This window comes from Echeneis naucrates, chromosome 1 (assembly GCF_900963305.1).
Source record: "Echeneis naucrates chromosome 1, fEcheNa1.1, whole genome shotgun sequence".
Lineage (NCBI taxonomy): Eukaryota > Metazoa > Chordata > Actinopteri > Carangiformes > Echeneidae > Echeneis > Echeneis naucrates.
Window position 1 is genome coordinate 2929121 of NC_042511.1, and position 16631 is coordinate 2945751.

General features: G+C 43.7%; 3 protein-coding genes across 6 annotated transcripts; 2 read left to right on the forward strand and 1 right to left on the reverse strand.

The window, feature by feature from the left end:
• The first annotated feature begins 360 nt into the window (after positions 1 to 360).
• On the forward strand, positions 361 to 4694 carry atf4a (activating transcription factor 4a). Of its 2 annotated transcripts, none has more exons than XM_029502304.1 (4): positions 361 to 517; positions 1539 to 1721; positions 2081 to 2398; positions 2960 to 4694. In XM_029502304.1, the coding sequence occupies exons 2-4, from the start codon at positions 1673 to 1675 to the stop codon at positions 3958 to 3960; spliced, it is 1368 nt and encodes a 455-aa protein (XP_029358164.1). In that variant the 5' UTR covers positions 361 to 517; positions 1539 to 1672; the 3' UTR covers positions 3961 to 4694. The 2 variants fall into 2 exon arrangements, with proteins under 2 accessions (XP_029358164.1, XP_029358173.1); XM_029502313.1 differs by having other exon boundaries at positions 2963 to 4694.
• A 1784-nt stretch (positions 4695 to 6478) lies between these two features.
• Positions 6479 to 14923, forward strand: LOC115045047 (uncharacterized). Of its 2 annotated transcripts, none has more exons than XM_029504532.1 (3): positions 6479 to 6551; positions 11141 to 11405; positions 11823 to 14923. In XM_029504532.1, exons 1-3 carry the CDS (start codon positions 6532 to 6534, stop codon positions 12492 to 12494), a joined length of 957 nt encoding a protein of 318 aa, XP_029360392.1. In that variant the 5' UTR covers positions 6479 to 6531; the 3' UTR covers positions 12495 to 14923. The 2 variants fall into 2 exon arrangements, with proteins under 2 accessions (XP_029360392.1, XP_029360383.1); XM_029504523.1 differs by lacking the exon at positions 6479 to 6551 and adding an exon at positions 10097 to 10220 and having other exon boundaries at positions 11823 to 14921.
• Positions 12210 to 16611, reverse strand: LOC115045060 (P2Y purinoceptor 1-like). 2 transcript variants are annotated; one of them, XM_029504552.1, is made up of 3 exons: positions 14855 to 16611; positions 14154 to 14545; positions 12210 to 13755 (listed from the first exon to the last, which is right to left on the reverse strand). In XM_029504552.1, exons 2-3 carry the CDS (start codon positions 14535 to 14537, stop codon positions 13228 to 13230), a joined length of 912 nt encoding a protein of 303 aa, XP_029360412.1. In that variant the 5' UTR covers positions 14538 to 14545; positions 14855 to 16611; the 3' UTR covers positions 12210 to 13227. The 2 variants fall into 2 exon arrangements, with proteins under 2 accessions (XP_029360412.1, XP_029360404.1); XM_029504544.1 differs by having other exon boundaries at positions 14154 to 14564.
• Between the last annotated feature and the right edge of the window lie 20 nt (positions 16612 to 16631).

Genomic DNA, 16631 nt, shown 5'->3' on the forward strand with positions numbered 1-16631 from the left:
TATCAGCTTTAACCACCTCCCCACCACCCAAAATAATCCGTCTCCCTCCTCAATGTTTACATTTTGTATTTGACCTATATTTGACGTCAGCAGGAAGTCGCGCCTATAGCGCCACAATATGGATCTATTTTCTCCGTCGGAGACATAATGCACCTGGCAGTTCAAGCAGGCGGTGAGGCGGAGTGACGCGCTGGAAGGGGCACACTGAACAGATCTACTCATTTGGAACAGCAGGCGTGTTTTGTCAATATTTATATTTCCGTCTTTCACACGCACAGTAGTTTTACAACATGGGGGGGCGGAGCGGAGGAACACCGTTCGGTGGTGCTTCGGCTGTATAAATAAAAGCGGAACTTCTCCCTCCGCTCTGTCTTAGTCTCGCGGAGCACGGAAGTCCTCAGAAGTCGAAGCTCTCCCGCTATCATGGCAGTCTGAAGGCGAGCGGCGGCGATCCCTGCAGCGGCAACAACCCGGCAGTGCAACGGCTACCTGCACTGGCTATTTCTGGCAAAATGGCGTAAGTATTTCCATTGTGTTATTTTGTTTTTATTCACGTTTTCGGGCACGGCTGATTCCGGTAACTCTAACGGACGGATGGTGAAGTTATCACCAGACCAGACCTGTTGAGTAACGGATGAGAAATGTTTTATTGTTATTATTATTATTATTATTGTTATTAATGGGTTTGCCAACCACAAAAAATAAATATGGAAGAAAGTTGAAAGCGGTGTCGGTGTACATATGGTCAGCTGAGATGAGGGAGTCCCAGCCGGCCCGTGTTGGTAGCTGTTGGGGTGGATTAGCCGTTCCCGCCTTCATGAAGACATTCACAGCTCGTGTGTGGCTTTATTAATTTATTTTCTTTTTTTTGTGTGTGTATTTGTATATTTAAATATAGGCTGTGTTTGTGTATGTCAAACGCTGACAACGTGGCGTGTCCAAAATGGCGCGCAGCGTCCTGCCCCCCCCTCTCCTCCTCCTCCTCCTCCTCGCCCCGGGAACAGATGGCTCTGTTGTGAAAATGGCGGCCGCCCCTCCCCGGCGGTGGGCGGGGTCACCGAGCAGAGCATGACCAAATTAGGAAATGTTTTCCCCCGGTGGAGGGCGGGACTTAGCCATCAATAGCGCAGTGACACCTCCGCTGGAAGGATTAGCCAAAATTAGCCTCCCCTCCCCCACCTTTATCTGACTCCACTGCGCATGTACACACTGTGTGTGTGTGTGTGTGTGTGTGTACACATGAGATTGTGTGTCTGTTGTGGACGTGTAGTTGTGTTCACGCACTGATCTGATTGGCCCACTCTCTGCGTTAGCCACATGTCATAATATTTTCACAGCAGTTTAGCAGTTTGTTAGTTTTTTTTTTTTTTAATCCCAGCGTTCTGAGCTGGCAATGAAAGTTTGTGTTTTCCTGGCTTTACGCTCCTAAAGTGTGCACACCAATATTAACTAAAAAAAAAAAAAAGAAAGAAAGAAAACAGCAAACATGTTCTCCCCATTAACACTGTTTTGGGTGTCTGTGTCCCCTCCCCTCGCAGGTCTCTCTCGGCAATCACTCTCAGCTTTGCTGCCGTCGACAGCAGTACCGAACCCCTCGACTTGATAAGGTCATCGGACTCGCCTTTGTTTTCAATCTCCTTTTCACGGCTACCACTGACCACCAGCAGCAGCCATGACACTTTCCCAGCTGGCCTTGGAGGACGTGGAGGCCCTGTGCTTAGGTTGGTGTTGTCATGACAAGTGTTTTCCAAAGCATGTCTGCAAACATACAGGAAATACACACCAAGCATAATAACAAACAAGAAGCTGGTGCCACAATGTAAAGTTTGACTTATTTATTTATTACATGAGTGTGAAGTTATGTCCTCCTCTTGTAACCTTCTCCAATTGTTCAGCCACCTCTTGTTACGATTTGGCGCCATATAAATTTTATTGAACCCTCAATGTTGTATTGCTATGTATTAAATGCTATATTTTTAAATTGCCGTACAGAGCAGGGACATTATCTAATTTAGGTTTCTACTTATTCTGTTCGATTCTGATGTAGAAAGTTTACTCATTTAGGAAGTCCTTTCCACAGGGCCCTCGTTTCTGATGGCTGACCCGATGGGGCCCCTTCTGGACCAAGATGAAGAAGAAGCTCTTTCTCCCTCCTCCTCTCTAGAGGGGAAGGCGCCAGCTTCGCCCCCCCTCTCTTTCTCTTCCTATGCAACCTCCTTGTCTCCTTACCAGACTTTGTCATCTTCCCCTCTCTCCTCTGCCTCCCCACCTCCCTCTCCTCCTCCCACCCATTCGTCTTTGTTCTTGGGAACCAAGGCTGGAGTGGACTCGCTGTCCCTCCCATGGCTAGGTGCCAATGATCTGTTCGACACTCACGTTGGAGCAGATCATGGCAATGGTGAGTGGCATCAAATGTTTATTTCTTGTATGTTTTTTAAAGAAGAAAACTTTGAATAATTGGGAAGTTTCTAATGTAAAATAAGTCACAAAAATTGAGAGTGAGCGAGTTTAGCAGCACATTTATCTGAAAAAAAAATTCCTACAAAAATTAAATTCCTCTTAGTCCTTTGTGTAGTTGGATATTAATTGGTGTCAAGCTGCCTGTAAATGTTTCATATGGGTGGCTTTGTGTACACATACCCAGCACTGTAATTGGTAGGTGTGGTACCTTTAGCTCAGGTGTGGCTCTAAATGGATATTTGAAGCTGGATTAGGATGACTTTTTGTCATACCTATATTTTCCTCATGATGTGTATCCTTTCTAATACCCTAATAATTACAGGGTAGAACTTGGATCAAAGTCCTTGAGGTCATAATGGTGTGAGGTTATTGTTAAAAAAATACACCCCACTTTCTTTTTTATTTATTTGAAATAGCCTCAGAATGCTGAGTTGTCTTTTCTATTTGTATCCTAGTTTGTGTTTTGTTTATTGATATTAATGAATACATTCTTTGTCAGTAGATGATGCCTTCGCAGGCATGGAATGGATGTCAGAGAAAACCGACCTGAATGAATTTGACTGGGATTCCCTCATTGGCTCCTGCTCATCTGATGATTCTCCCAGCTCACCTGAGGAGCTCATCGCCTCACTTGACTCCCACATGGAGCTGGATCTGGAGTCCTTCAACACAACCATCCCATCCCCAACTGAGGACCTGGGTCTGTCGCTAGCCAGCATCACCTGCCCTCCTCTGCAGCTCCCTCTTGCAGGGGCAGCTGAGGTTAAGAAGACAAAGATGGTCCCCCATCAAGAAGTTGTCATGAAGTCTGAGCCTCTCTCTCCAGTTCCCTCGCCTGCCTCTCCTCAAAGTTACACGCTCGAGCTAGGGAGTGAGGTGGATGTGCTGGATGCAGAGAAAATGGTCATGTCTGTCACTGCCGCTATCATCCCAGATCTCAGTGGAAACATCGAGACCACTGCTCCCATCGTGGGCTCCATTTCCACCTCTCATATTGTAGTGGTTTTCACCAACGAAGAAGAGCCCCCCCTCGTATCTGTTCCAAGCCCGTCCATCAAAACCTCGCCTCCATCAAGTGACTGCGAAGACGACTCAGGAATCGAGTCAGTTGCTGGCTCGCCGGCTCGTCTCCCTACTCCTCCTCCCACCCCTTCACCTGCAGCTGGTTCCTCCAGGACCAAACCCTACTCCAAGCCGGAGCCCACCACCGCCTCCTCCCCTGCAGCCAAGGTCTCCAAGGTCAAATCAGTGTCTGGTGCACCGAAGGTGGTGGAGAAGAAACTGAAGAAGATGGAGCAGAACAAGACGGCGGCAACTCGTTACCGCCAGAAGAAGAGGGTTGAGCAGGATCAGCTGAATTCAGAGTGCGAAGAGCTCGAGAAGAGGAACCGCGAGTTGACAGAGAAGGCGGAATCCATCAGCCGCGAGATTCAGTATCTCAAGGATCTGATGGAAGAGGTTCGTAAGCACCGCCGCGGGAAGACCAGCTCAGCGGTTTAGCCACCAGAATGTAACGAAGGGGTCGTTTCTGCTCCACTTAAACATGCTGGTGACTGGCATGTGAGGGTGGACGTATGGAACTCACCCCTGAACAGAGTGAAGGGAATGTCTGCGTGAAGAGCCTCTGGAAGTTGAGATTATTAGTTTAGAGCAGGGGGCTGGGGGGTAGTCAGGTGAAGCATCTGTACATGCTTGTCTCTCAGCCCCCTGTTAGATCCCCACGTGTACACCCTGCCTTACTTAGCAGTACTTGTCTAAGCAGACGGGGTGTATATTTGTCTTTGTAGACTAGGCATGCAAAAAATGAGTCAAGGTCGTTCCCAGTAGTGTTGTAGACTTTTAAAACAATTTACAAGCAATTCCTTCACACTCCAAGCATCAGTTAAAAGCCAGACCCGAGCCCAGCTGCAAGAATGCCACTTCTCAGTAAAGTGAGAATCCACCTCCCTTGTTACCCACTCCTTTCTAACCCAGTGTCACCCCGTTTTGATCTTCCTCTTAACAGCTTCAAGTCCAGAAAGGGGCCTCATTAATTCTTAATGTTACACTGATTACACGTTTCCTTTTTGTTTTTGTGTATATAGTTTTATTCTTTGCTTGCCGATTTGTGGCTTTTGTTATTTAATGCTGGATACAACTTGATCGTTTTTCAACTAGCTCAGTCTCTTAGCACAGGTGTTGGCTTGTAAAAATGCATTGCTCCTTTTTTCTAATAAATATCTATCAGTACTCCAGTGATGCGTAATGTGCTTTTATTTATTTATTCTTTTTTTTTTTCTTAAAAGCAGCTTTCAGAGTTTTTTTTTTTTTTTAGTTTTGTTTTAATCACGGTAAGCACAGGCTTCCATCAAAACCGGTTTGATCAGGCCCAGCAGAGTTTGTACTGCCGTACGAGTATTTACATGTTCCAGGTGAGAGTCACCTGGCTTCAGGCACATTTGTTTGTAAGGTGTGAATCGTAGCCACATTAGCAGGAAGAGTGTGAACTATAACATGACATCTACAAGAAATGTCAACACAACTGGGAGATTTGCAATACAGTTCACCAGAAACACAAACACTGATGCGAAGTAATGTCCGCTGCCAGGCTGGTTTAAAAGTGAAGCCGTCTGTTACGGCTTTCATCTCAAAACTACAGCTTTCTGTCAGGAAACGAGGCGGTGTGGGCTGAGCGAGAAACAGCTGGGCTGGTGTTTAAAGGGAAAGACCTTGTAACTGAAACCAGACGACACTCCCCCGTCTCTCACGTGGAGCGAGAGAGGGGGGTGATTTTAGCAGCAGATGTCTTTCTACACGGTTACATTAACCTCTGTGTGCGTTACATTTTCTCTTCAGATTAGTTGGTCGAGGACCGGTTTGAAAACTGGTCCATGAGCTACAAGGAAGTGTACTCCAACTGTGATTACAATCATTATTCTGCGTGAGATTTAGCGGCAGTTAAACATGACAAGCGTCAAGCAGCTGTGAAAATGTAGTCCTGGCAGTGAAACCACTCGAGCACGTAGATGCACTCCTCCCTGACAGATTCCTCAGTAGTGACGCCTTGCCCTCCTGAGAAGACACAGATAAGCCGAAAGTGGAGACCTAAAAGCTGACTGAAGGCCGAGATCATGCAGGCTTGTTCATTTTTCTAATGAATAGTTGATCTGTGAGATCTCTGCTCGCTCTGATGGCATCAGTGCTGCTCAGACAGTAAAATCCAAGGCTGAAGAACTCCTGTTTATTAGAGCTGCATGGATCTGCTCCCTCTAGCTTACAAATTATCACGGGATTGAATTTATACAAAAGGAGACATTTTAACTTGATCACGATCTGAGTGGCAGCTCATTCCTCTATTAGCTGGCAACTAGGTGAAGTCAAAAACTGCCAAGATGGCGTCAGCGCAGCGGCCCACTCAGCTCTCTGGGTAACGTCACGGAGGCTGCGTCCAAATTTATTTACAGCCTCTGACGCTACTAAGAGATCATCCAAGCTAAACTGGTTGAAGCCTTCGCTGATATTACTGATCACACTTCTAACGTTTCAGACCTGAGTGTTATTCATCGGTGCTTTCTGACACCTGATCTCACCTGTGGTTAATGGTTGCATTTGTCTCTTCCACTTCCTCCACTTTGAAAATGCTAAAATAATCTAAGCTACTCTTGAATTACCGCCTCTGGTGTGTGTTTCTGTGTGTGATACGCAGCACATGTGTCCACGGGAAAATGTTTGAAAGTTGCCACGTGAGATGCGACCTTAGGAGACCAGGGTTGATCTGAGGCTGACATGCACGTGGAGTCCTGTTTCTGTGAGCAACACCTCAAATATGCACCGCTCAAACGTCCTTACAAGGCTGAGCAGGTTTTTTTTTTTGTGAATCAAGTAAAAGTGGTTTATGTGAATGGGGACGAATTCCCTGTGGTTGACGGGTGTGGTGGCTCGGAGCGAAGCCGCACACATTCTCCTCACATTCCTCTGTCCTCCACAGTAATCACCCCCACAGCCGTTTCTATCTTGTCATTCACTCAAGCAGCACGCCGGTTGTGTGTCATTTTCTCATCTCGCCATGCAATTAGACAGCGTTGGACCAGAATGAGTTTGTGTGCAGTCATGTGAGTGTTTTCATGTCCGCGTGGACTCGAACTAAAGCTTTGTTTAACACGCAGCACACAAGAGCCTGCTTTGTAGCCAAGAAACTCAAAACAGGAGGCTTGTGTGCTCGTACATGCCGGGGGGAGCCGTACATGAATCCCCGATCAACACTTGACACCAACTATAACGCTTCTTTTGTTGTGCGTCCGTGTGGTGTTTTTAAAAACAGCACAACACTTCATTTTGAAGCCAGAGTGCTGTCTGGAAATTTGCCACCTCTAATTTCGTTTCCTTCTTTGAAAAGTCACTTCTGCTTTACAGCCGTGCCTGCAGCAGGCCCAGTGAACCCAGTTGGAAGGCGCTGTATCCTTCTACAGCCTGGGGCAGTCCTCAACTACATTTCACACGTTACATTATGAGCCTGGACAGCATTTGGCTCACCAAAGGAGTGAAACCTAGTAAGGCTGTAAGGCTATTCATAGTTTGTCTACTGTACGGCAGTAATAGCTAAGAAATCTGACGCATTCAGATATTCTGGCTTCAGCGTCGGTCTATTTCTGCCTGATATGAAAAAGGACACTTCACGTGTACAGAGTGCGCTTCTGGATGCCGTCTGATTTAAGTATATTTTATGATAAAAGTCGAACGTAACAAGCCGGACTGTCTGTGTGCAAATGAGCTCCACGTGTGTTGCCCCACCCAGAGCTACGAGATAACAGAGCATGCTGCTGGTTCCACATGTACTTCAATGAAGTTTGAGGCGGCCGTTGAAGCTGTTGAGCAAACGCACCCAAGGTGGTTTTGTGGTGATAACTTTTTCACAATACTTGTGAACCGAAGACTGATGTTGAAAGCTGTAATATCCGGCCTGATTCTTGGTACTCGAAGATGTCTTTCACAAACTATTTTTGAGTTGATGAGTTAAATATTCCATTAACACATTTACAGTGGTTTTTTGGTGTACTTTGTGTTTTATGGTTAAGGGAAATGATTAAAAAGCACGAAGGTGGGGTTTGAAAGATACCACTACTCAGTCAGGTCGAGCCCTCGGCTGAGAACATCAAACATGTTTTACATCTTCTCACAGACTAACATTACACAGCACTTGGACTTTAAACAGCTGCTGTTACTCTGTGCGTTTGAATATATTACCAGGAAATGAAGCAACACTAACAGAAATATTTGCATTGGCGCTTCTGCTTTCCTGTGCCATTCACACCAAGTCATTTTGTTTAGTTTAGTGAGTCTTCCACTCTTCCTATCAGCTCAGTTATGATTCACAAGCCTTCCCACTCATGACGTCATTTCTCTCCACAGCAAGTGACCGAATCTCAATAAGTAATGCAAAGGCATTGTTATATAAATATCACAATCTCTGTCTGTATTGACTTCCAGTAGCCGCCGTCAGCCGAGACCTCAATAAAACTATGTTTTTACGTCAAACCCTTCTGATGTTAACAGGCTTGTGAACATCAAACATTCCAGGAGCTGCTTTATGACTTCTTGACAAACATCCTGCCTTTAGCCAACATAACCCATAAGAGCTAAGTACACATGTGGTCAAAGCAGTAAACATGAATGAACGCACATTAACTAGTTGTAGTCAAACAAAAAGAGAGAGTTTATTGTTTTAGTTTTTTTCATGATCAGAAATAAAATTTTTGTGAAGAATTTATTCATCTTCTGCTTCCAAAATCCATTTTTTTTTTACACAAATTGAGAATGCTGCAATAAAACTATCAGTCTATTTATACACATTTTTAAACTTTTTGTTAATTTAGATCGGCTGCTTGCTCGTCTCAAGTAGATTTCTGCACCAGCAACTTTCGCTGTGCTCAGCTGAAACTGTATGCGATCCCCTCCGTGTCACCTCAAGAAAGATATTTTCGTGTTTTTGAAACTCCATGCCTGAATTTCTCCCAGTCTGACCCCCTGGCCTTCAAGTCTGAGTGAATCATCATGCTGGTCCTCAGCTCATATCCTGCCCAGAGCAGCTGAGCTCATTACTGAGGTCACGGGCTGCAGATTAGGAAGACAGATTTACTCCCAGAAAGTGGGACGACACTGACTTTCATGTGAAACCTCACACAAAGCAAAGAGGCCCGTCTCCTTTTTTAATCCTGTTGGCCAACCAGGGAAAAGTCACTATTTCAAACTATATTTCACAATAATCTACACTCCCTATTTCTTTTATTTAAGACACTGGAAGCTTTTGGCAGCCTGTCAGTGTGTGTGATCATATATGTACACGTCTTTGTAAAGACCAATGAAAGTTATTTTCGAAGTTAGGACCTTTTGTCTCATCCTCACTTCCTGTAAGTGCTGTTGACTGGTATCACTTTGTTTAGGTTAAAGTTAGATGGGTAAGAGTAAGTTCAGGCTAAGTGACAGAGAGATAGGATTAATGTGGAGTCCCAACAAGTAGAAAAGTACAGATGTGGGTTTGTGTTTGTTTTGAGTCATTTCAGACCATAGTAAGACTGGAAGGGCGGAGACAGAAGAGTGGCTTCTATTCATGTTCAGCAGAAAGAGGAAGCGAAGAGTGAAAACGAACCGAGAGTACGAGGGATTCGTGCTGCTAACACTGAAAATAAAATTTATTGGTGTTGCTGACAAATAGGGAAACGGTTCACCAATGGTGGTAAACTCGAAATCCTTCTTTCTACCACTGAATGAGTCACTTCCTTTTTGTCTGCAGCTCAATGACGCCCTCTGATGTCACGTCTCGAAACTCCAAAGAGAGACTTTCTGTGTTAATTAAATGTTGGTTTCACGTTAAAGAGGTTGTGTATCCTAAGCTGGAGTCGCTGTTAGGTTTGTTGTTGGAGAGTGAAAATATTGACTTGTATGGTTATCGGACAGCGTGCCCACATGAAGTCACAGTACACGGTGACCTGTATCAGGACAGGTCACAATAACCCGGCAGTAAAGGTACAAAACATGTCCTGTCTGGACTTTTTGGTTTCTTCGGCACGTTTAAATTCATTTATTACATTTAATTTACAATTATATATATTTTCAAAGCAAAACACAGGACTGCACAGGACTAATCAGGTACTTTTTGTATCTAGAAGCTGCATTTAGACGGCTGGGATCACAATATTAAGGATATCCACTGTAGTCTGTTTTTATTCAGTCCCTTCATTAACAAATATGAAGTCGTTAGTTGACATGTATTGATTTAAATTCATTCATTCATCCATTTTATCATCTGAGATGAGCAGAAGAAAATATGACCTAATTCAGTTTTTACTGTACAAAACAGGCCAGCGGGCTGATAACCACCCTGAAAGAGCTGCATCTTCCTCAACACTGCACTTTAAGGCTCCTTTCCACAAATTCAACCATTTTTGATCAATTTCTCAAACAAAAAGCTGCACGGCAGAAAACTAACAAATATCCTTTTGATAAATATGTAATTATTAGATTAATATCAGAATCGATCTGGAAACGTTATACGTGGTTTGTTTAGAATAAAAAAAGAACAATGAACGATGTGAAACAGTTTGTGATGCTTTTCTTCAATGAAACAAGTTAAGTTACGTCACTGGTGACGTAGGCGGTGAACCCGGAAATGCTGCAGCAGTTCGGGCAGCCAGGCGGATTTTTACTACGAGCCAAAAGAAGAACAAACTCCGTTTTCTCTCCGTTTGTTTCCGTTGTTTTATGCTGAGGTTCATCATTAGAAGGTAAGTTATCTGTCACTGTGCGAATTAATAACTTTAACTGATAGAAAACACGACTCTGCCGGTGTCGAGGGTTTTCCCTGCCAGACTCCATTAAAAAAATCTGACATTTTAAGATGGCGTTAAGGTTTTCATGATAAAACCTTGAAGTTTCACCATCATTCCGATTTTTCCTCAAATCAATGAATCCACGCTAATAATCGGCAATAATGTGGCTCTCATTTTAATGCAGTGTAACTTTTATTCATTAACTTATCTTTCTTTTTTTTAATGTTTCCTGCTGCAAATCGACTTTAAAACAAAACAATGTGGTTGAATTTGTAGGAAAACCTGAAATTCATGTCAGTTTAGTTTTTGTAAATAAAGGAAGTTGTTAACTGTTTGAGTCAGATGTGTGATCTCAGTTCAACCATTTAAATGGGATGAATTTATGCTCTTCTTTATCACATAAAAACAAAATGAATATTTAAATATATTTAAGTCAGTCAAAGAGTCGTCAGATAAATATCCGTATTGATGTAGTTTCAGTGAAGGATGTACAACAAAAGCTTGTAAAAACGCCACTTCCTCTAAACATTTGAGTTCACTTAGATGAATTTGTGATTTGAAATATATGACAAACTTAATGTTTGCTAACCCTTTGTAAACTAATGCAAACATTAAAAGCCTGACCTAAAAATAAAAGGAGAAATTATATTCTGCATGTTTGGCACAATAATGATTTTTTTTTTTTCTTTGATTATCTCTTCACGTCATCTTTCTTTCCAAATAAAATACTTCTGGCACTGAAAAGATAAAAATCAGTACATGCCAATAAATACAGCTGCATATTACAATATGGTTTTTATTTGTTTTCATATCTGTTGACATGAAATATGAGTTATAAATGATTATTGGGGGAATGTGCTGCTCTGGCTCCACAGAATGTCTTCCAGCGTTCCCCGTCACGTCATCTGGGAGTCGGAGGGTCTGGTGGCCCACCTTCACCCCCGACCCTGGACCCCCGGCTCTGTTATCCTGGAGCGCCGTGCCCCTGGCGGCCCGGGAGGAAGCATCTTCCACCTGCAGGAGCCGGAGTACCTGTCCTGGCTGCTGGGGGCCAGAGCCGTCGCTGAGCTGCTGTGCGACAGGTTGGGGGTTCGAAGGTGTGCGCTGGTCAGCAGACCCCACAGAGACAGACCTGCCCAGGTGAGGTTAGAGTTTTCCTCCTGTTGTGATGGGGTAAAAACGTTTTCTGCTTCAGGTATCATTATTAATATTACAATTAGGAATTAATCTCTCAAAGCTTTAAGGGACTTGTAGTTTTTTCTAACAATGAGATTTTTAAGAATAAAAAAAATCACGAGTTGGTCCATCGATAAAGATTTTTCTTAAAGAATTATGTGGGAAAGCATGTTGACGCTATGATTACTCATCATTTAAATTTTGGGATTTTCTAAGATGTAAATTGGGAACAGGCAAGAAGTAAATCAAAAGGAAGTCAAATTTACACTTTTAAATTAAATGTTATTTAAAAGAACACCCAATTTTGCTGCAGGTGCGTTTAATGAGCAATTTGTAGTGGAAACACAGTTCGCCAAAATAAACCTTTATTCTTTTCCACAGATCCGTGTCCTCCCCCTTCACGGTCTGGATGCAGAGTGGCGTCCTCACCTGGCAGGACAGGAGGAGCACAACGCCCACGACCCGGGCTACTGCACCTCCAAGACTGCCCCCCGTTGGAGCGACTCCGGCCTGGCCGAAATCCAAACCAAGATCCGGGCCAAGCTTCCATTTCCGGACGCCCCTCCAGATCTGACGTTCCTCGGGGACGATCCAGCTCACCCTGGCCTGTTCTCACGCATCGTTCGAGGGGAGGAGCAGCAGTGGCGGGTGTGGGATGACGAGAGACACGTGGCCTTCCTTACACCGTTCCCTAACTCGCCTGGCTTCACTGTGCTGGTCCCACGCCGACCTTTGACCTCTGATATATTCAGACTAGAAAAAGCGGACTACGAAGGACTGGTGCTGGCAGCGAGGAAGGTGTCGCAGCTTCTTGAGCAGAGCCTGGGGGCCAATGGGGTGGCGCTTGTTTTTGAGGGTTTTGAGATCGATTACGCTCATGCCAAGTTGATCCCGCTGTTCCTACCCCCACCAGCAGGGGCAGGAGACGAGATCACCAAACCCAGACCGCCACAGTTTTTCCCAGTTTACCCCGGATATGTAACGTCAGAAGACGGACCTGAAGCAAGTCTGGAAAGTCTGAAGGAGATTCACAGCCAAATCACACAGATTTAAAACCAACATGCTCACCATGAAATGATCAGAATAATCTTCAGTGGCCAAGTTTTTCTTTTTTTTTTTTTTGTTTGTGAAACTCACAACTATGTGGATTTCAAGTAATGACCTTTACTTATTTTATTAATTGAAGCATCTATGTAAAATTCACTTGCTGAAATATTTCCAAAATGTGAAACAAAGACAACTATGCACTTAAAATGATTTCATACGTGCACTGTGAGATGACAACTGTTGTGCAAATGTACACTTTATTAAGTTTTTCATCAAAATAGAAACATTTTAAATACATTTAAATAATTGTCTAAAACATAGCTCAAGAAAATCTCAGGCATAAATAGTGAGTTCAACAGTTTGTGTGTCCCTTTAACTAATTTATTGTGTTACATGTTTGCTTTGTTAGCCTAGCTGCCCGTTCATTACATCACTGCTAATTGGTCCCACAGCTCGAGTGTGTAAACCAGGATCTGCCCCAGGCCGTCCCTCAAGTCGACCAAAAGATATGTACGTGTGTTAAGGAGCGGGGCTTTTAGTACCGGTTTCCATGGAAACAAACTCAACTGTTCAAACAATATTCGACCAGCAATGAAATTATTTATGTTCACTTTTTAGGAGTCTCATCTACTGTTCATGAAGTGATTTTTATTTTTATTTTATTTTTTATTTTTTCTTTTTTAACCTTTTGTGCGTGATGCCGGCTGCTGGTGCGGCTGATTCCTGATCGGCAGCTTGGTCACACCTTGGAATCACGTGGCTGCTGAGCTGAACTCCGCCCACAGCAGCCGCCGACCACACGCTCCATTTTGGTCATATAGACAAGAGGCTCGATGCTGCAGCTCAGGTCCATGATGGCGAACACGGTGATTCTGATCCGGCAGTGAAACACCACAAACGAGTAGTACGACACGAAGGGCATGAGCGCCACAGACGGCAGGTAGTTGAGCACGATGATGGCCAGGATGATCAGCACCATCTTGAAGGCCTTCTTCTTCACTGGATGCATCTCCTCCTTTCCCACCACTGAGCGGCGGAGAACCCAGATGACGGAGATGTTGCAGAAGACCATGACTGTAAAGGCGAAGAGGATGACGCCGCTGAAGATCTCGTTGACGCTCGTGACGTCCAGGGTCATGGCGAGGCCGTAAGCCAGGCAGAGGCACCAGACCACCACGGAAATGCAGATGCGGACCTTGTTGTCACGGATACCAGTGAACAGCACTGGGTGGACCACAGCCATGTAGCGGTCCACACAGATACACACCTGGAGTAGGAAGACCAGGGAACTTCAGTGCATTTGATCAAAATTACTGAAGTAAAACTTCATTGAAGAAAGTCTGAAGATATGTCAAAAATAAATGTCAAAACAACAAAGTAAAAAAAACAAAAACCTCCAGGAATTTCAGCTGAATACTTTAGTTGAAAATATCCAGGTAAAAATTTATTAAACCACCAAACCTTTGCTGTGTATTTCCTGTTTTTAATTAAAGTCAACACACTCCCTCTTTCTCTGTATCCTTGCATTTTAAAAAGTATATAATTCTGCATTGATCTTGATGAGTATGAAAACTCCTTAGAGCAAAAATATCACAATTAAAAATGACAGATTAAGACAGACGTTAATCACAGCTCTGGAGCTGAGTATCGGACAGAGTAACTCACCAGAAATAGAGGCGCCACATCTTTGATCCCATATGCAAACTTCTGAAAGTACCAGATGCGACTGTCGCCCAGAAGCAGCCGGTTGAGCAAATCGGCAGGCGTCATCAGGCAGAAGTAGGCATCCAGGACGGCCAGGTTGAAGATGAAGATGTCAGAGGTGGAAGTGCCACTCTTCTTTGCTGCGATCTGCCAGATAACGAGGACGTTACTGGGAGTCCCCACGGCCAGGTTGAACACCTTGACCCCGAAGTAGAAGACGAAGCCGTAAGGTGCCACGCCGCAGACCGGGAACTGGTACCACAGCGGAGGTACGCCATTCCCACTGATGGTGGTGGAGTTCGGGTGGAGGCCGATGGTGGGAGTCAGTGTGGTGTTGAACATCATAGCAGCCGCTGGAAGAAGTGGAGCAGCCTGTTCATTTGGATAAAACACAACTTACTCCTGCACAGTTTGGCTCCTAAAGTGTGTCGGTCAAAACACCAACACCAAAGTCAGACCTACCAGAGCAGGAATGTCCGTCTGTTTTCCAGAAGCTCATTAAATTCTTCACATTTTAAATCCCACAGTTTTTGCATTTATTTACTGACTATGCTGTCCAACTATCTCTTAACTCACAGAACACCAAGGCCCTTTACTGATGTCCCCTCATCGGAATCTGCCAAATGAGTCAATGTGAATGTAAAACCTCAAACCTTTCTTACCTCCAACTGTCCAAATGTGTTTGTCCAACTGCACAACTCTTCTTCATGTAGCTGCAGAGCTTCAGGTCCAGCGGTTTATAAATACCCCTCACAGGGATTAATGCCATTTGTGGATTGGACCAGTCACCATCTGGGTGAAGTGATGATTGGGCTTTAATGCAAAACAGCGTTGGTAGGATGTCTTCGATGATTGGACGGTCTGGGTGTGTTTAAGACGACACTGTAACATACAGAAGTTGAGTATTAATGACTATCAGTCGGACACGTGTGAAGGGGAGTCTTTGCCCTCAGGACAAAACCCCCTGTGGGAGATAATGGCAACGCTGAAATGTCCTTTGAACGAACATTTAGGAGTCATTCATGAATGACACCGTGTTCTGAATTCTTGCTGCTCCTCGCCTGATGTTGCTACTTTCATTTTCCTCATTTATGATTTGTGTTATGCTGTAAACTGATCCCAGGTCTGATCCTGCGGATTCTTTATCTGGATCTTCATCTCACTGATGCAACTCTACACTGTTCAGTAAACAGGTGATGCAAGCTAAGCATAAATGAGAAATCTAACGCAAGCTGTTACTAATGTGCCCGGACTGCGTTAAGCTCGCCAAGTCACGACTTACATGAGATGTGCGGTCTGTTTTGTAACATTTACACAACCAACGCTGTCACGGGTAAAACACACCATCCGGCAAATCAAACCTTTCAAGGTTATTTTCCTTAGATTTGGCCTCAGGTGGCAGATTTTATGAGAAAGTGTATAAACTGAAGCTTCATTATGTAAAAATATAGGATCCACGTTTAGGCTTCACTTCAGTTACTTTGTATTTGTGATAGATATGTTGTCTGCAACATAACATCGCATTAATTTATTCATACGTGTGGTAGCACTACACAGTGTGTTAAGTTAACAAGCTCCAGTTCCTCAGGCTGTGTTTGCTAACCTAATTCACTTTTGTACTTAGTGTTGGTTAATTATTTATCATTAATATTAAAGTTAGAGACAGACTACAGAATACAGACCCAAGATAACAACGAGACACTAAATTAAAAGATGCACTTAAAGGTGAAAATCAAATACTAAAAGGCAAATAAATTGGGAAAAAAGTTGGAATGATGTTAAATCTGTAAGATGGAAAAGAATGGAAAAGATGATTTCAGAAAAAGTCAAATCTGGTGATTCATTATATGCAGATGATGCCGTCTTTACACACTGAACTAAGAAATAAACAACTTTGTCTTTTCATTCCTTCTACACACAGGAAAGTGAATACATCACCTGTCCGTTTTCACCGTAGATATTCAAAAGCAGGACATGAAGAGCCGGCTTTCTGCCCGGTGATAGTCTGCCGGAAGAACACCTTGACTTCTGAAAGGTAGACTGACTGTCAGAGTTTCTGTGAACCATATTTTTATTTTTTTTCATTTGGATGTTCGACTGTTATAAATATTCAGCAGGTTCATGAAATTGCTTTACCAATATTTGCTGGGGAAAAAAAAAGTTTTATATATGTAAAAGAGAACTAGAGCTTAAAAAAAGAATACATGATGAGCGAGACCAACAATAAATCAGAGCTGCATTTCAGAGACTGACAGTCCTTTAAAGAAGTAACATGTCTACTAACCAATGATGATGCAGTCCTCAGATTTTAGAGTTTCAATCACACTCCGGTTCAAACACCAACCTGGATGGCATGTTTGACTTCAGGTGTTGGCAAAGGTCACAAAACATCTTCAGCATCGGTCCTTTAAATGTAAATATCTGGATGTATTTACGGTT